Source organism: Pinus tabuliformis, chromosome 6 (assembly GCF_031772625.1).
Source record: "Pinus tabuliformis cultivar Carrire ecotype Pingquan chromosome 6, CPIR1, whole genome shotgun sequence".
NCBI lineage: Eukaryota > Viridiplantae > Streptophyta > Pinopsida > Pinales > Pinaceae > Pinus > Pinus tabuliformis.
Window position 1 is genome coordinate 970,006,810 of NC_142292.1, and position 20,196 is coordinate 970,027,005.

Here is a 20,196-nt window from a genome sequence, read left to right on the forward strand (position 1 = left end):
AGTTTACGCATAACCAAAGTAAAGAGAGGGTTTCGTGGTTAGGCCGATATAACGAAGCAAAATGTGGGGTTTGGTATATATGCGGCTTATGGGTTAATAAAGGTTAATGAAGGTTTATAAGGAGTGATTAAGTTCCGATATAAAGGAAAAGGTGAGTTAAGGGTTAGACTTTATTAGTCTATAAATCATTTCGCTTGAGACTATGAAAGGGGCCTTAACCATTTATGGTTGAAGATTTTGACTTGCTTGTGAGTTAAATTCCTGGGACTGATGCGCTTATGCATTGTATATGCATACTGTGGGTGTAAGCGAGGGTAACCCTGCATCAACTACTTTGCCTTGGGAAGTGTGAACTACCTTGGAAAGTGTGAAAATGTGGTTGATTGTGAGAATGCTATATATGAGAGATACATCACCATCTTTTTGTCAACTTTCCTTTGAGGACTAAGAGTGATGAGAAGTTGGAGTTGAAACTATCCTATTCAAGCCAATCTAGAATAATAGGTGATAAATCCAATTCCACTAGGAGGATCTACTCTTTCGAGATGGCCCAATTGCTACAGCAATAGTGCCACCAATATCCCACAAATCTTGTTGAAGATTCCCCTAGAGGACTTGTCCAACACTTAGATTTGTGTCCTCTTAATGGTAGTTAAGGTTGAGATGAGAATCTCCCCTTTCACATGATCGTTTGTAGTTCAAGCGATAATTGTAAGAACTATGTAATAACCAAACTATAGCTACAAGTTAGTCTATTAAGCATAAACTATAAGCTAAAGCTATAAAAAAAGCATAGAAGAATCAATCCAATACACAGGTATTTTGCTTAAGGGTTTCCCCTCCTATTGTGTTAGGGATTGATTATGTCTCTTCACTCCCAGATATTAGAGTGAAACGCGCACTCCCAGAGATTAGAGTGAAACGCGCCATATATATATATATATATATATGGCGCCACTAAGGCTTGACCCCTAGGGGAGAGCACCTATTTCATATTATAAAATAATCTCACCATCAACAACGGCTAATGGGAGGAGGAGCTAGCAATTTTATAAGTTTCATTGCTAATGGCTAGTTCTCTCCTCCATTAAAATACTAATATTTGACTTTTCATCCACAAAAGATCTGGAGACTAAGGCAACTTATGAGACTAATAATATTTTATTACATTAAAGAGCTTTAAGTTTGCCCACCAAGTGGGTTGAATTGCCTTCCACAATCCCAAGGAGTCCAACATTCCACACGAAAATGTTTGGAAGTCAACATGAAAAAGAATAGTCATAGTTGCTCCAACATTCACCTTCAAATTCAACTTGTCTTCGAAATGAAGTTAATCACTTTGGAGATTCCTACCACTTATAGAAGACCAATTACTTGACTTATAATAACTATTTTTTATCCTTATCCTCATCATCTTGGGAATAGTAACTTCCACCACTAGCTATATTGACCTTTCCAACAACAACTTTTTAATTGACTACTTTTTTATACATATCTAAGAAACATTTGCACCTCATCACGATCTATAATGCCCTATCCCACTTGGCCAAGCGTTCCACACTATTTTGTTGCTCTTTGCCCCCATAGTGCCACATCATATGTTGAATCACCCCAAAGGTCCAAGGCATTGCCATATAGGCTTGGTCAAACCCTTGAAAACTTCGTCAAATCTTGGATCCCCAATGCCCTTGATTATTGCCCAAATAAAACACGTGAAAGAGGGTGCAAGCATCATCGTAAGCTGGACCATCTAGAAGAGATATTCAATGTGAAGAGTGCCAATACATGGGCCATCCACTAGTGACATATCATAGCACAACTATCCATAAGTGTAACCATAAAGAACAAAACTGGAGCCAAGACATATAATCCACTAAATCAATATGCATCAACATCATGGTGAAGTAAGAGGATCTACAATCATCACTATGGCCGACCAAAATGTACTATCTCCAAGCAGAAATAGAAGGTCCATCAGCATCCCAACATGTCACCTATGTCATTTGACGAAAATCACAAGTTTACCACTCGCGTAACATGAGAGGTAACAAGGATTACTCCAAATCCAATTGTTTAAGCTAACGGTGTATTTGTCCGGCTCACCTTTAAAGGTGTATTATAGCATGCATTCGAAGCAATACCCTTAATTTTTGTCTTGTCTTAAGATTACATCTAGTTTGGGTAGCACAATAACTATTTCATATTCTCCACTACGAACTTTTGAAGGGTTATTCTTTCTGAGTTTGCTATTTTGGATCAAATTCCACAGAAACGAACTGTAAACAAGCAAATTCTCAACATAATGAACTTCTGCCAAAATCTCTAAATAGAATAGCTTTATTTTACCAGAGAATTTGAGTTTGTAAAAGATTTTAAATTTTATGAAGAAAGAGTATTTCTGGGTCAAGAGTCTCTCTTGAGTCTTTATATTCAGCCTTGCTTGAGCACTCATCCATTAAAGCTATCCATGTGACTTGCATTTCAATCTCAAAGTGGGAGGAATATCTATCAACTATTACATGGGAGTACCCTCACACTAGCAGTTTAGAATCCCTCTTGCATCCATGTCTTTTGAATCGCATATCGTCATGTATCCTTAGCCTCATTCTTTCTTGACCTTATCTCTCTTCTTAATAATTACCTTTTCCTCTCCTTACAGTGTTCTAAGTTTTAGTTTCTGATTGTGAAAACAGCTAACCATTAAAACCTGGAATTTTCCCATCAACTCTCAAATTTTAATCCTCTTACAACCATCTAACACTACAATTCAAAAGGAATCGCTTATACTCATCATGACCTTGGCCTCTTCAACAGTAGCAACCTTGAATATCGTGTGCTAGAATAAACCTTTTATTTCAACTTATGTTACATATGGCTTCTGACCTGTTTTATGTTTTTCTCTTGGTGGCTGATCCCACAGACTTGTCTAGACCTCTGCAGAATTAGTTCAAGATGGGAAAATAAAGTTCTCCCTCTCTGATGCAAAGACTAAAGTTGAATCTCCTTGCCTTCATGACACGGATGAACTGGCCGCTATTGTATGCTCTTTGCTGAGACTGATGGAAGATTTTTCACAATAATTGATCATCCTCCTTCCAACTTGAGCACTGGATGAAGAGCAGCCCATTGTACATGGACTAAATTTTTACATTGCTCTTTTAAATGAAAATAAATACATCATAAGCATCCATTTGATGATAAATTCTCAACGATGAACAAGGTGTCTTGTGAATATAATAATGCTCCTTATATCTAGATGACTTGCATACAATTATCAGTAACAAGAATGAATCCCCACATTGGTTTGTTCCATTAAGGCCAAATAAGTACAGCAGATCTCCATGCACTTCAAACATTACACTGCTTTAAAAAGTCAAAATAAACCGAGTCCTTTGCTCCGATGGAATGATAACAACATGCCACAAATTGCTATAAACCAAACCTGGAGCAATAATCCCTTCATCTTGCATCACCTATAATCCCCACAAGAGCACTGTCCTCTGAAATCACAGAAATGGTTGACATCATTCACAACGATCTCTCATGCAACAATCTTGGAAATGAACTTGGTTGCCTAGCGGTAAACAATCAAAGATTCTTGATATCTTGAATCACTGTTCCCAAGGGGATGTGTTTGCTAGACTAAATGTAATTGCTAGTTTTTCACTATGGTAACAAAGAATTTTGTTTTTCTTGTCCTCCCTGTTATCATTCAATACAAACTTTTTATTTGGAACATACACCGCTTCTTTCATCTCCCAGGTTAGTCTCCCCAACTCTATAGATTTTCTGCATTTGTTGGTGTGATGTGTCTCCTTCAAGGAAAGCATGCGCTTGTTTATTGACCTCAATCCAACTGCAACCAGGTGTCTTGTTTATGCCTCTGTTTCTCATCATTTTTCGTACCTTTTCAATGTCACCCCACCTGCCAAGTGTAGCATGCATATTTGACAGAAGGACATAAGGTGCTGTGTTTTCAGGGTCCAATTCAAAAATATGTTCTGCCACTCTTTTAGCTAGATGTAAGTTGTTATGTATTCTACAAGCACTCAGCAAACAAATCCACACAACAGCATCTGGTTTTATTGGCATCGCAATGATTAAGTCTTTTGCTTCATCAAGACGCCCAGCACGGCCGAGAAGGTCAACCATGCATACATAGTGTTCAATTGCAGCTGCGATGTGATAATGTTCTCTCATGCAATTGAAGTGAAAATAGCCCTCATCCACCAAACCTGCATGGCTGCACGCAGACAAAACACTAACTAAGGTGATGTGATCTGGGGTCATGTCAGATTGTTTCATTTGCTCAAAGAGTTCAAGGGCCTCCTTCCCACGGCCATTCATGGCATATCCTCCAATCATTGCATTCCATGAGACGACAGCTCGAGGATGCAATTTGTCAAATAGTTCCCTTGCCTTTTCTATGCTCCCACATTGTGCATACATGTCCACAAGGGCAGTCATCACAAAGACATCAGACTGACATCCACTTCTAACTGTTTTTTCATGGATCTCCGTTCCCTGCTCCAAAGCAGCCAATTTGGCACAAGCCGGAAGAATACTTGCATACGTTTTTGAGTTTGGCGTTGCACCTGCTAATTCCATTTGTCGAAAAAGCTTCAGGGCCTTCTCACCATGACCATTCTGTGTGAATACCGCAATTATCGCATTCCATGAAACCAAGTTTGGTTGAGGCATTTCCTGAAAGAGTTCCAGAGCCTCATTGACAAACCCATTTTGTGCATATCCCGCAATCATTGCATTCCATGAAACCACATCCCTTTGAGGTATTTCATTAAAAAGTCTCAGGGCCTCATCAACAAATCCCTTCTGTGCAAATCCAGTAATCATCGCATTCCATGAAGCCACATTCGGTTCAGGCATTTCCTTGAAGAGCTCGAAGGCCTTGCCAACAAAACCGTTCCGTGCAAGTCCTGCAATCATTGCATTCCACGAGATGGCATCTCGTTGAGGCATTTCCCTGAAAAGATCCAAAGCCTCATCAACAAGCCCAGCCTGTGTGCATCCCGCAATTATCACAGTCCAAGAGACAATATCTCGTTGATGCATTTTGTCAAACAATTCGCGTGCTTTCTCCATTTGTCCACATTTTCCATACATGTCTATAAGGGCATTAGCAACAGAAAGATCGAACGCAAGTCCACTTCTTATAATTTCTTGATGGATTTTTATGCCCTGTTCAAGTGATACCAAATTCGAACACGCTGAAAGAACGCCTGAAAAAACAAAGGGATCGGGTTGGCAGCCTGTTCGTCGCATTCTGCGAAACAATGCCAATGCCTCTTCAGCGGGACCATGCCTTGCATAAGCTGCAATCATGATTGTCCATGAGCACACATCTCTTTCAGTCATTTGGTCAAAAACTCTGCGAGCGTCCACAAGACTTCCACACTTGACATACACGTTCAATAATGTGTTGTGAGAAAGTATGTCTCCCGTGAATCCACTCTCTTCCATGTGACAGTGGACTCGTTTGGCATCTGATAAAGATTTCTTTCGAATGCAGCCCTGCAAGAGACAGACATATGCAGAAGACTGTAGGGTTATACCCTTATTGTGCAAAATATCGAGCGTCTCCTTCAAACGGTCATGTTTAGAGAGTTTTTTGACATCGACAGCAGAGGTGTGGATTACATTGTGATTACATTGTATAGTATGTGCAAATTGCTTAAGGATCGTGTTAATTCTCTTCGTTTTTCGGGGATTCGCGTATTCAGTTTCCTTTATTCGGAGTTGGGTTCTGCTGATTCTACTCATTTAATTGCAGACTACTATGACTACAGACTAATACGCTCAACTAATAGACGGAGGCAGATGGATGGCGTTTGATGATCGGTCGACGGAGTACAGGGGTGTCGGTTTTTTCGATGACTGGGCAAAGATTTGCTCGGTGTTTGATGACACGGGAGTGATGTTAGGGGAGTCATACCACGATAACTGTGTTAGAGAATCAGTGGCCAAACAAATTTATTGATTGTTGTTAGCATGGCCAGCGTTGCTTAGACTTGGCGGCTTCTCACGGTCGAGCAGTCATGACTATTGATGACCGGTGGAGGGACCAATAGCAGCTGGTCGGGGAACGATGTTAGTGGAACAACAATGACGGTTGGCGGCTGGGTAGTCGGGGAAGTTGGATAGCAGACCAGATTCTTTCGGATCCAAGCATTGTGCTTTGATTTATTGAGAGATAGGGGAAGTTGGATAGCAGACCAGATTCTTTCGGATCCCAGCATTGTGCTTTGATTTATTGAGAGATAGAGCATGTTAGTGAAGGCCTTGCTATGTTGACAACCTTGGTTTGGTATTGATCATAATGTTGATGCTTAAAATGGCTTACAAATCTGACTCTTCTTATGAGAATATTTCAATGGAAGCACTGTTCTTGTACTTGTGGTCAATTATGAATACCACCCTAGTTAAGAGGGAGTGTTGAAATGTAACTAGTGTTGGTTTTCATAATTTGTACTTGAGTCATAACTTGATATAATCACTGATGTACTTATCAAAAGAAAAAGAAAAAAAATATTATTTGTAATAGAAAATTATTATTATTGAAATGAGTTTCTTGTCCATCATGTTGTGCTCCTAAGTCAATGCACCCATTGAGTGCTATAGGGGTCTTGTTGACAAGTCAAAAGATCAAGGTCATGATGTACTAAGCTTTGGAGGGTTCATGTATCAAAAAAGAAAAATAATAAATGTAAATTATATTGTCTAGAAGCCTCCAAGTGATGAGTTGGCCAACCCTCTTCAAGTCGCCTAAGGTGGCCCAATTCATCCTCAAGCAAAGCCTATATAAAGGAACTCGCTCTCCTCATTTGGACATATATGAAACAAGTAACGTATCTCTGATCCAATGAGAAAATTAGAGGAGCTTTAATCTAGCGAAGAAGGGAAGGAGGAGTGAATTTCTGTGGAAGCTAGCGAAAGAAGAAAGGAAGCGAAATTCAGGATCTGCCAGCTCACACATGCAGGTTTTTTGAAGGAGGAACTAGGGTTTCCTCAATCTTGTTGTGCAAAGATATTCTTCAAGGTTTTGGCTTGCTCTCCCTTTGTGACACATTTCTGAAGTTCACCGAGGGCTTTTTGTGTACATATATTTTGGGCAACTCGTTGGTGATTATAGTGGAACTTTGGCCTCTTATCACAGTGACCTCAGACCTACATTTCAACCTTTTTGTGCAGTTCATCTCATTGGACCAAAGTGGAATCTCTCTATTTTAACTGTGCAAACTTTGGTAGGTTATTTTATTGTTGATCATTTTGGATTTGTTGAAACATCATATGTACTATTGATGGACAAAATCTCTCTCTCATAAGGAAAGAAATTTTGGGTTTTCCCCTTGTGGGTTTTGTCGTGGTTGTGTGCCTAATCTTGGTGTCCATTGTCTCTTGCTTATTGTCTATCATTTATTATTTACTATGATCTCTATTTACTGCTCTTGTTGAAGAATTATTGGTAGAAATTTTTCATGTATAAACTTGTTGACTAAAGTACAAAGAAGGAACAATTTGCATCAATAGAAGCAGTTATCAGTTGTGAAAAACTACTCTAGCCTTTATATCACTAGAATTTCAACACTTCCTTCCAGCTGCTTATCCCTGCTGCAAATGCATCCCATGATCTAGGTAGACCATTGAGTGTTGTAGTCACAAGTTCGTTTTTAGAAATAGTTTCTCCAATTGCTTGAATTTGACCTTTTATTTGTGAATTCCTTACGAAATAGGAAGCCACGATGTCATCATTCGTCATCGTTACGTCTCGAAGTTCATTCTTCAGGCTCATGGATTGAACAACATTCTTGATTGTAAATAGATTAGTTAGGGCATCATACATCTTCTTAAAAGTATCAAGCTTTGCAATATAGGGAATTAGATGATCTTTGATGGAGTCCACAATAAGACTCATGGCAGTGATGTCATCCTCCTTAAACTTCTCCTTTCTTGCAATATTTGCTAGTTCTACAACTTTTCCTATCACAATATCCAAAACTTTGTTCTTTGTAAGAATAAGATCAATTCTAAGTTTCCAAGCTTTGAAATTTGAGGCTGCTTCCAACTTGTTCTCAGATTTCATAGAAGAAGCCATGGATGCAAATCAACAAGTGAAACTTCAACAATAGAGATCTCAATGTAGGGTTTCTTCAAAGGTGATCCCAGTGTTCCTTCCTTCACCAAAGCTCTGCTACCATGTTGATTTTCTAAGTGAAATATAGACTGCTACCATGTTGATTTTCTAAGTGAAATATAGACTAGCACAATATTTCTGAAAAACTGATAATTACTTTTGATGTTGATCTTCTTTTAATTATTCCAATATATCATTCAACAATTATACTTCATAAATTCAACCATACAAGAATAGTAGAACAGTAAAGATCACAATGCACAAAGAGAAGACAAGATTTACCCTAGGAAAACCCACTAAGGGGAAAACCCAACAACCTTTTCAATAGAGAAATTCTTTTGTTCAACAAGAGACACACCTAGACCTTCTAGTCATTAACTAGGTCACACTTGGTCAAACCCTCCAAGTCAAGCCTCCCAACCTGATCCAACACTTTGCTCTGCCTGATTTGAGCCATAATTATGGCCCTCCTGCAATTGCCAAAATCCCATACTTTCGGCCCCCAACAACTGCCCATAAATTTTGGCCCTTGCAACACTTCTAATTTTTTCTTTGCATTTTTGTACTTTTTCACCTTTGCAGGTAATTTTTTACTATGGTCCCTTAGACACAAAAAATTTCTCATTCTTTTCTTTTGACATGTTGTATAACATATCTTCCAGGTATTTATGTTTCTTTTTTGATATCTCAATTTTTTGTTCAAGTTTTCCGAGTTCTTCCTTTAATCTTTTCATTCATATCAACTCATTACTTTGACGTTCTTCCATACTAAATAATTTCCCACATGTTAGACAACATATTTCACAATTTGTATGAATCCACCAATATCCAATTTCTGTTTTACAAAAATGGACGTTTAATCTAAAATGTTGACTTATATATGGAATTAATCTTTTGCTCTTTCTTGACTTTTTACAATAACCTTGTAACTTCAATAAAAAGTAATGAATAAAAAGTAACGTCTCACAATTTAAAAATAAATACCCTTTAACACAACTCCCCCAAAAATTTTTGTTAAATATTCTTCCTTCCTCTTATTGAGGATTTAAATGTGTTACCATATAATATTGTCCTTTTACTTTCACTTGGTGTTTTAAGAAATTAAATAATAAATATTGCCTCTTTACTTATCTCCTTTGTATGATTCATTTGTACTTTGTCTCTTTTTATATATAATATTTCCTTCGCTCTTTTTTCGAAGCATATAATACATTTTCCCTTTATTAAACTTTAAAAAACCTCTTTATTGATCTCTTTTATATAACTCGTTCATACTTGGTGCGTATTTATATATAAATATAATCCGTCCCTCTTTATTAAACTTTGATAAACCTTTTTATTTGTGTATCTTCCACCTGTTGAAACCCATTAAGACCTTTTCATTTTTCTATTTTAAGACCAATAATTTATTTTTCTGTGTTAAGCTTTTCACTCCCAATCATTAAATTTACTGTTGGAAGGGTGTAACTGGACGGGAAGTCGCTTAGGAATCAACGTGCACAAATTGATAGACGGAATCGTGCAGGGAATTCTTGTTTGGGTGGCAGATTGAAGCTACAAGCGAATTCTACAGAGTGTTGTCGGATTGCTAGTTTAGTCGACGACGATGGCTACTCTGACGACAATTGGTGGTGTCGTTGGCTGTGTGCTGTGATGGGCCTGCGGGACTGCGTGCTGTGATCGATAGGAGCGGGACGTTAGCGGTTGGATGAGTCAGCCATACTGGATGGTAGCGCCACAGATAGGAGACAGTCGACAAGGTTCCGACGGTGGCGTGGGAGGAGTTGACCGACATTGGGTATAGGGTCCGACGACGACAGAAGAGAAGACTGCTGCAGTGTGTTTGTGGTCTGTCGGACTATTGGGCCATGCGGCTGCTGCGCTGCTTTCTTTAATTTGTATATAACATTCATTGTATTTATTTATTTAGACAATGAAATTTGCAAAATGGAGAAGCTCCAAACTTTGTGTAGCGAAATGTTTCAATTGCAACGATAACAAAGTTGATGAAGGGTTAATGGCTAAAGGCCAAATCAGACTGGTTCTGTGCAGTGGTTAGGCAGCCAGAGTGTCACGCCCCCAAGTCTACGGTAGTCTTTCAACCGTGTCTGGCGAGGTGCGGCTCCACCCTGCACTTTCAATACTCATGCACATGGACTACGCCTTTCCACATTAACATACTTAATTCATCTTTCTCAATTAAGTAAAATGCATTAATCTTCATACACGTTCAATATGCAATTAAACCGAGAACATAACAATTGCACACAATTATAGAGGGAGGGGCAACTCCCGAACAAGTCCGCTCAATAATAATATATTATGAAAACCTTCAATAATACATCATACAAGTGTGCCGGGCAAAGTCCACGACCAGCACTTAGAAATATTTACAATTGAGGCAAGACAGCCTTTACATACATATGCCAACCTCTCTTGGTAGGAGCGTGCTCACCCGAGCCACCAGAACTCCTCCAATTCAGTTCTGCACCAAAACTGCCTTTAGAATGACCTTCGTACGACCTCTGCCAAGTCCCGGTAAAATCTGCGCCCTTGTGCCTTAGCGCATGAGCTATGCGCAGCTCAGAACTGCGCACTTCCTTTTACCCTTCGCTCTAAGTTGTAGAAGATGATCGAACTGCTTGATGTCCAAATGGAGTCTCTGCGCCATCCATATATAGGCTTACTAACCATTTGGTGAAGGGGTGTCAGCTCTTGGGCCGACCCCATAACTCATGCTTAGGAGCCCCTACTTTACATTTTAGTAGGTCGGCCTTTGCCCAAGTGCAAGGCCTCCCTACGCCCCTTATAAAGTCTGCAAAACTCCATCGCATAATTCTTAAGTGTAATATGTGCGCCCCATAACGTCGCAGCCAGCTCGCCCTTACGTCGCACTGCTGTCCGCCCTTTGTCGCACGCTGCCCGGTTGCTGTCGCATTGTCCGCCCGTCGTGTGAAGGGGCGCCCGCCCGGGTCGCCCTTCCTCCGCACTCGCCGTCCGCTGCTCGAACCGTGCCGCCCATGTTGTATCGCGCCTTCGTCGAACCATACCCGCGTTCACCACATAACCGTCCATCGCATATGTTTGTCGCTCGGTCGTCCGCCCATCGGGCGCGGGTCGCCCACGGGTCGCCCGCCCATCGTGCGCGGGTCGCCCACGGGTCGCCCTTCCGCCTAACGCATCGGCTCGTCGGTTCGTCGCGCCCGAACCTCAACCGCCATGCCTGTTCGCCGGGTCGGGTGGCCGCACCCGCATATCAACTCGCCGCAGCTCGTCCGCAGCTCGTCGGGTGTCTGCGCCCGAACCTCAACTCGTCAGCTCGTCCGCCGGGTCGGGTGACCGCACCTCGGCTCGCCGTGTCCATCCGCCGGTTCGGCGGCTCGCCGGGTGACCGCACCTGCGCCTCGGCTCGTCGTGCCCGTCGCACATCAACTCGTCGGGCCGCCCGCCCATCGTGCAAGGGCGCCCGCCCGGGTCGTGCCCACGGTCCAACCGCCGGGTAAAGGGATGTTCGCCCACCTCGTGTCTGCCCAGGACTCGAGGGCCTTACATCCTCCTCCACCCGAAATCGTTGTCGTCCTCGACAACACACCATCTCAGTAGCTCTCCACCAAGACTGCATCGACCATGATGTAGACTCCTCCATATAAGGCAAACATCACTGCAACATATATAAGGCCTTGTCTCCATCAAGTCATCTCCATGTGCAAACTGCTCATGTATAAGTGCTACACATCTCAGTCATGTGTCAACACTCATCTCCACGATCTCATGCTCAGGTCCATGGAAACCCCATCTTCCTGCAGCATGTTATGATCACCATACCTGCTCAAAACATGTCTAAGGGCTCACTGCCTTGAGCAGCCAACAATGAGCCCCATCTTCTATGTCATCTAAGAAGATGTGGAGGGGGAGGAGCCAGGTGGCTCTCTCTCACTAATCAGCTCAATCCATCTGTCAGGATCCTCAACCTCCATCCTTTGTAGATATGCCTCTCGATCTTCCTTCTGGATGTTCGGCCTCACATATACCTCATCGACATCATCATCATCGTCCTCCACCAGCTCTAGCCTTCTTGACAAGTCCAAGATGCTATCTGAAAGTGATCGGATGACCAATGACTGCTCCACAAGCTTTGTCTCAACGGTAGACAACCGCTTGTTCATCTTCTCCTTATCTTCCATCTGCATTCCTCCTAACTTATGATCAGGTTTTGTTACACCAATGGTTGGAACACCAATGGGCACATCTTCCCTTCCATCATAAATGAAGAGTTTCCTCAAATGTGGTACGACCATAGCCTCATATTGTTTCATGAACTCCATCCCCAATACGGCCTCATAGTCATCAATCCTTACTATAGTGAAGTCCACTTTCCCGGTCCATTCACCAAGAGTAGTGTCCACCTTCTCAGCTATACCAAGAATGTTCATAGGAGGAGAATTCACCCTCTTCATTTGTGCCTTCACCGGTACAAATTTCAGTCCAATCCTTCTCGTAGTATCTTCACCCATGAAGTTGTGTGAAGCACCACTATCCACCATAGTGAGTACATCAGCACTTCCAACCTTCATCTGAACATACTTCAATCTGTTTCTTTCTGGGTCCCTTCTTTCACAATCCACATCAATCACTGCTTTGGAAGTAGCACTCAGGCCTTCCTCACTTGCAGCTTCATCGTGAAGATCATCGGTAGAAGAGATTTCTATTACTAAGTGTTCTTGTGCTCGTGAGGTCCCTTCCCCACTCTCTCCTTTTTGTTTTTCATTCGATTTGACCGTTTCTTTCATGGCCTTGCGGTACCTCACCTCAAGGTCTAAACAACCCCTTTTTTTCTGATTTAATGCATGTCTCAGCTCTAGTCCCTTGATTTCGGTTTCAAGTAGGATTCCCTCTTTTGCAAGTCGATGGGCTTCTTCCTCATCTAGGCCTGAGGCTGCTCCCTCCACCAAGGCACGAAGAGCGCTTCTTGTTTCAGTCAATCTTTTACCACAATCTATAAATCCTTGTCTTAACTTCTCTGACTCCTCGACTATTTCTGCTTCAAATTCTTCGAGGGTAGCATAACCCAATTTCTCCAAGATAGACATCTTTACCAAGTCACCTGCAAATAGAACAACGATTTCCTTCACTTGCAAGAGCTTGCCACGAACAACCTGCTCACCAGCTCTAGACCGAGCAGATTCACCTTCAATTTCAACCAAGACGACCTTGTCCAAGTTTCCACGAGCAACCCTGCTCTGATACCACCTATCACGCCCCTAAGCCTACGGTAGTCTTTCAACCGTGTCTGGCGAGGTGCGGCACCACCCTGCACTTTCAATACTCATGCACATGGACTACGCCTTTCCACATTAACATACTTAATTCATCTTTCTCAATTAAGTAAAATGCATTAATCTTCATACACGTTCAATATGCAATTAAACCGAGAACATAACAATTGCACACAATTATACAGGGAGGGGCAACTCCCGAACAAGTCCGCCCAATAATAATATATTATGAAAACCTTCAATAATACATCATACAAGTGTGCTGGGCAAAGTCCACGGCCAGCACTTAGAAATATTTACAATTGAGGCAAGACAGCCTTTACATACATATGCCAACCTCTCTTGGTAGGAGCGTGCTCACTCGAGCCACCAGAACTCCTCCAATTCAGTTCTGCACCAAAACTGTTTTTAGAATGACCTTCGTACAACCTCTGCCAAGTCCCGGTAAGATCTGCGCCCTTGTGCCTTAGCGCATGAGCTATGCGCAGCTCAGAACTGCGCACTTCCTTTTACCCTTCGCTCTAAGTTGTAGAAGATGATCGAACTGCTTGATGTCCAAATGGAGTTTCTGCGCCATCCATATATAGGCTTACTAACCATTTGGTGAAGGGGTGTCAGCTCTTGGGCCGACCCCATAACTCATGCTTAGGAGCCCCTACTTTACGTTTTAGTAGGTCGGCCTTTGCCCAAGTGCAAGGCCTCCCTACGCCCCTTATAAAGTCTGCAAAACTCCATCGCATAATTCTTAAGTGTAATATGTGCGCCCCATAACGTCGCAGCCAGCTTGCCCTTACGTCGCACTGCTGTCCGCCCTTTGTCGCATGCTGCCTAGTTGCTGTCGCATTGTCCGCCCGTCGTGTGAAGGGGCGCCCGCCCGGGTCGCCCTTCCTCCGCACTCGCCGTCCGCTGCTCGAACCGTGTCGCCCATGTTATATCGCGCCTTCGTCGAACCATACCCGCGTTCACCACATAACCGGCCATCGCATATGTCTGTCGCTCGGTCGTCTGCCCATCGGGCGCGGGTCGCCCACGGGTCGCCCTTCCGCCTAACGCATCGGCTCGTCGGTTCGTCGCGCCCGAACCTCAACCGCCATGCCTGTTCGCTGGGTCGGGTGGCCGCACCCGCATATCAACTCGCCGCAGCTCGTCCGCAGCTCGTCGGGTGTCTGCGCCCGAACCTCAACTCGTCAGCTCGTCCACCGGGTCGGGTGACCGCACCTCGGCTCGCCGGGTGACCGCACCTGCGCCTCGGCTCGTCGTGCCCGTCGCACATCAACTCGTCGGGCCGCCCGCCCATTGTGCAAGGGCGCCCGCTCGGGTCGTGCCCACGGTCCAACCGCCGGGTAAAGGGATGTTCGCCCACCTCGTGTCTGCCCAGGACTCGAGGGCCTTACACAGAGGATCTAACAACTCTGATACCAATGTTATGAACAAAGTTGATATATGCAGTATAATACTTAGAAGATCTGAAATATATAAATATCCATGATATGACAAATATATTTATATAAGAATGTACAAAAGATATGAGATATGATTATTGTTACAAATGTGGGTTTGCTTATATACCTAGGCAGGTGCCCCTTCATGAATGATCATGTCCTTATGAAACATGCCTTTTCATTACTAATTATTAGTTAATTAATCATTGTTCATGATTATTATTATTTATATCAATTTGTGTTATTTTTTTATATATTTTATTCACAGTATTTGTTGTAGCTTGTAATTTTCCTAGTGGACAATTTATTTCTTAGATTGGTAAAACCATTGTGTGTTGATATATTATTTTTAATGAATAGCAAATTTGAAGGGCAGGAATATTTTGTGTGCATGTTTGAGATTGGTTTAATTTGCTTATGTTGAATTTATTTTTTATTTCACAGTTAAAATCCTTGCAGTGCATTTTATTTAGTAAGCTATTGTTTAAATCAATTTATAACAAGCAAATTACGAGGAATAACTTGCTAGTTGCTAGGGTTTAAGGAAATTTAATAAATAAGTACAACCATGATGAATACAATGTGGAAGTACTAGTGCAACTCTTAGAAAATGTCAAAAATAATACAAAGAAAGAAACCTATGTAAGTAAAACATCAAACCATATGCATGAAACCATGACAAAGGTACATCGATACAAAACACTAAGTGAGTTTGTTCAAGACTGGAAAGTTGAACATTCCAACCCAAGAACTTGTCAAGAGAGAGAGAGAGTGAGAGAGAGATTGGACTATGGGGCCGATGATGTCAAGGTCTTATGAGTTTGATAACCAAGGGCAAGTGGGTTGAATTGGGCACTGCCTTGTTGTCGGAGTCTTCTGGAACTGCCTGGGAGCTCAAGTGCATGATCTAGGGGGTGGTGGTGGGTGTGGGAATGTACGAGTGAGGGATGCTACTAGCATCCAAGGTCAAAACAAGGAAACTCTAAATGAATCTCTGGTTGCACCTACAGATATGGGAGGTAGGTTGATGAGCAAAAGGTGCTTTACTTTGGATTTTGCTTGGAGCTCTCTCTAATGCTCTGAGAAGATGTGGCCTGATGTACGGATTGGCAACTCTTAACTAATATCAATAATATTGTGTGGTCTCTGAGAGGGGGAGGCCGAGGAGAAACTCAGATGGATAACTTGATAATAAATGGTAAAGTTTATAAACCATGTAGTGTTAAAAGTAAAATTTATAGCCAGTTAACTAATGTAATGTAACTGCTAAAAAATAATAATTATTGTTTATTTATAAATGACACATTGATTATATGATTATTAATCTTATATATTTATTTATTTATGTAAATAAAATTGATAAAAATTATAAAATTACATGTATATTGTTTGTACTTGTCATTTCCCTGCCTTATATGGATGTTGGCTTTTCAAAAAATGGGATGTTTTGTATCCACATCCGAATCTAAATCTTGGTAACTTAGCTTAGAACACTTTAAACCAAATCTGGAATTTACTTTTAGTAACCATGTTATGTATGACTTGCTTGATACATCTCTTTGGTGGTGAATTTGCTAGATACTTAGGTTGTCTTAGGATTGCGTCTTGCCTTAGGAGTCCTAAGTCCTACTAGGGAAACCTCTCTTGTGTTGGATTTCCTTCACTAAAACAAGGGAAGTTGTTGCTAAGTTGATAACAGTAATGCTTTCGATGTTCCGCTAAGTATTGACACCTTGTGAAGGCTTTACACTGAGGTGCTAGTTTTTATGATAACAAATTACAACAATTTTGTATGTGGATCTATACGGACACACTATCCTCTTCCATTGATCCATCACTTGGCACATTCATTGAGGGTGATTATGCATCAAATGATTAACTTATGGAGACTTTGGGAGGTTATCCTGGTTGTTGGGTTATTTTTAGCATGCTACTAACACTTGATTGCTAGTCTAGAGGAGTGCATCCTAGAAGAAGGGTCCACACATCGTTCTCTTTGTTTATTTGTGCTTAAATAGCTATATTTGTAGGAGGCATCCCACTTGGAGAGCGTGGCATGTAGCATTCCCTCTTGGAATCTAGCATTATTTTACTATTTGTTTGACTTGTGACTTAGATGTTAGAACGTAAAATTTGTTTTTAAATTTCTGGAAGAGATCATGGATCTAGTTTTGGATATTTTTATTTTATTGTGAGGATATTTTGAGCTTCTTCTCTATATAAAGAGGCTCCTCCTATTGTTTATGGTGGTTGAAATTTTGGAGAATTCCTAGAGACCATTGTTCAGAATTTTATTGGAGCTTGAAGCACATCTTTCGAACCTAATTTCTGAAGACTAATGTTCAACTTTTTTGCATAAGTGTGTTCCAAAGAGCTGTAATCCATATAATTCTGTTCCTTGATTAGAAGAATTTTGATTGTGGTTCATTCTCCCTTTAGGTTCATTGTGTCTATTACTGGAAAATGCTGTTATGTATCTTCTTTCTGAATCTTGTAATGGATACTCTCTTTGACATTTCTGGAGGTCTTTCTTGATTTGGATTCCTCTCAAGAAATTTGTGTGTTAGCAGCCAGCAAGCTATGTTTGCTGTCAGTTCTTCATTTCAGTTATATGCTGTCATATCGTCATAAGAAAATAACATTTGTTGGCTGCCTTATAGATTCCATATCCTCAACAGTACTTTAGGCACCAATCCTACTTTAGATTTGTCTTCCTAAGTCAGGAAACTATTCCTTGTGATTGTCCTTTTGTTGACTTAGGGTTTCGTAAGAATACCACCCTTGTGCAGGAGGAGAGCCAGCCAAAAGTGTGTGAAGGAGCTACCATTGTGACATTAGGTAGCCCTTCTCTGGTGCCCCTAGGGTCTTGTTCTTTATGCATTTCATCTCAAGAAGTAAGGGTTTGGGAGGTAACAGGTGGAAAGTTGAATAGTATTTCTTCAAATGAATGTAGAGATTGAGGGGTAGGAGTATTCTCTTCATTTGACAAAACATTAGAAGTTGGGGCAAAGACTATAGAGAGTTGCACTTCCTAATTATAAATTGCATAAACAGGAGCATGAATCATGAATCCTACTGCTCCTTATTGAGCATCTATGTTACTGGATCCACCTATGGATGATTCAGGATCTGCATTTCCACAGATCTGGAATTGGGTCCATGTTTCCACAGATCCAGATCTAGATCTGCTCCAGGATTCCTTTCCAGTTTGGATGTGGCAGAGGACCATAACTTTTGCCTATAACATAGCCCCACTGCACGTCTTAAAACACAAATAATCTGAGTTTTTCATGACAGCCTGCATTTTTGAGTTTCTGAGAGCAATTTGGAGCGAAATATTTTTGAAGATCTGAATTTTATTTTTTTCTGGTTCATGGCTTTTTTTTGGATGAAATATAATCATGTATAGCTATATATTTATTTAATATATGCCATTTCCCCATGTCCAGATCCTAGCTTTCTAAAAGTCCTGGGGAATCCATATTCATTTCCATGCAGCTTAATTGAATGGATAACTTTGATTCGGTAATATTGTGGGCAAGCATGAACTAATGAAGTTTTGTAATCAACGTGGATAAGTATAGTTTGAAAATAAGGCAAAACTTTATTATCTCTAGAATATAAATCTGCAATGTTTCTACTCAAGAACATGAGTTTTGGGATAGGCTAGATGTCAAACGTTCTTGTATTGTTTTAATTGAATTGGCTTATTGAAGGAAAAATGTATTGTTTTAATTGAATTGATTTTGAAGGAAGTTTTGAATGCATAATGTCAGTAATTACTCTTGCAAGTTTCAAATATACATTCGAGAGTTTCTAAAATCTTCTGCCAAAATTCTCATTGAAGATAGTAAGATTGACTACTTCTGCATCCCTTGTTTTGCAGGCTGAGACAGATTTTGTCAGCAAGTTTCTTCGTGATAATAATATTCATGCAAATGTTAGGATTTCAGTCATTGCTTGATTTATTTTCATTGATTTCTGGTCGTAAAGAAGCTCCAGTCTTGAGTGTCTCTAAATGCATGTCAACTGATATTGTATTACATGCAGAGCTATCATAGTGGCTTACCTGCAAAGGATCGAAGGAAAACTCAGGACATGTTTTGCTCTAACAAGCTTCGTGTGGTAAGCTAATTCAAATGCTGCTCATCGGTGGATTTGGGAGGTGTCCTCACCTTGGTTGGGGTTGTTACTTGTGACATATGTGGTTTCTAGTTTATTTATAGAGGCAAAAAGGTTATCTGCAATTCCCAGTTGAGTTGTTTTCTTATTAACAAATTTTTTTGACCATTGATATTCATGCCCCATGGTCGGTTTTTTATTTTTTAGTGTTTACTATAGATTTGATTGCCGGTATCAGTTTGTAAAGTAGCATTTCAATTAGTTGTGTTAATATGGCTCCATTTAAATGTTTAAACATGTTTGCTTCTGCTGTGGTTGAAGGTGGTTGCAACTGTAGCGTTTGGTATGGGTTTTGACAAGAGCGATGTGGAAGCTGTATGTAACCATTAATATTGTGGAGTTGATAACTAAAATTGGTCTATAAATTTCATTTAGCATGTTCATTGGTGAATGTTAAAAACCATTGCCAATTGTACTTCACATATTAACACAATGGCGAAGTTTTAAATGTTTGATATTACTTATTGGCTTGTTGCAATTGCAGATGTTCTCTTTGTGTCCATAACTGGTGCTTTCCATGTTTAGTGATAGGGTTCTGATTTTGTGTGTGACAGGTGATTCATTATAGTTTGCCTGGAAGTTTGGAGCATTATGTTCAGGTCAGTGTTAGTTTTTATTTCATTAACTAAGAAAGCTAATTTTCTTCTGTAATTCTTTAAGTGACTCAAACCTTAGATTGTTGGTGTAGGAGACAGGCCGTGCAGGTCGAGATGGCAGATTGGCTTATTGCCATCTGTTTTTGGATGAAATCACTTATTTCAAAATTCGGAGTCTTTCTTACAGGTGTGTTTTCTATTTCTTTAGGATCTGAATTGTGTGTGTATAGGAAATTACAGTCCTTTCCTAGCCAAAATGATAGATGGATCTTTACTTGTAATTTTTTGCATCAGCAGTGATGGTGCAGATGAGTATGCAGTGAACAAGTTCTTGTGTGAGTTATTTATACCCTACAAGGATACACCCACACATATTTACTCCTTAAACATTGCATCTGCATCCAGGAGATTCGATCTTAAAGAGGAGGTATGAAATGCATGTTAAGTTCTCATCCTATTTAATTTTGACAGCAAGCCTTGACTATTCATGTTTGTTCAGACTGAATTTCTCTTATCTTTATATGTTTATTAAATATTTATTTTTTAAG

The 20,196-nt window shown here is 40.7% G+C and overlaps 2 protein-coding genes across 3 annotated transcripts in view; one reads left to right on the plus strand and one right to left on the minus strand.

Moving 5' to 3' along the window:
• Positions 1-2,436: 2,436 nt before the first annotated feature.
• LOC149262222 (pentatricopeptide repeat-containing protein At2g13600-like) lies at positions 2,437-6,217 on the minus strand. Its single transcript, XM_089423614.1, has one exon. It carries the CDS (start codon positions 5,779-5,781, stop codon positions 3,727-3,729), a length of 2,055 nt encoding a protein of 684 aa, XP_089279740.1. The 5' UTR covers positions 5,782-6,217; the 3' UTR covers positions 2,437-3,726.
• Positions 6,218-9,562: 3,345 nt separating this feature from the next.
• LOC149262223 (ATP-dependent DNA helicase Q-like 5) overlaps positions 9,563-20,196 on the plus strand; it is a 205,141-nt gene continuing 194,507 nt past the window's right edge. For both annotated transcript variants that reach the window (XR_016258848.1, XM_089423631.1), the window contains exons 1-7: positions 9,563-10,050; positions 18,757-18,810; positions 18,921-18,995; positions 19,314-19,367; positions 19,607-19,651; positions 19,741-19,835; positions 19,946-20,075. Coding sequence is in view for 1 of the 2 variants with exons in the window: in XM_089423631.1 (XP_089279757.1) it covers positions 18,969-18,995; positions 19,314-19,367; positions 19,607-19,651; positions 19,741-19,835; positions 19,946-20,075 (351 nt within the window). In the remaining variant the exon portion in view is untranslated. The remainder of the gene's footprint in view (positions 10,051-18,756; positions 18,811-18,920; positions 18,996-19,313; positions 19,368-19,606; positions 19,652-19,740; positions 19,836-19,945; positions 20,076-20,196) is intronic.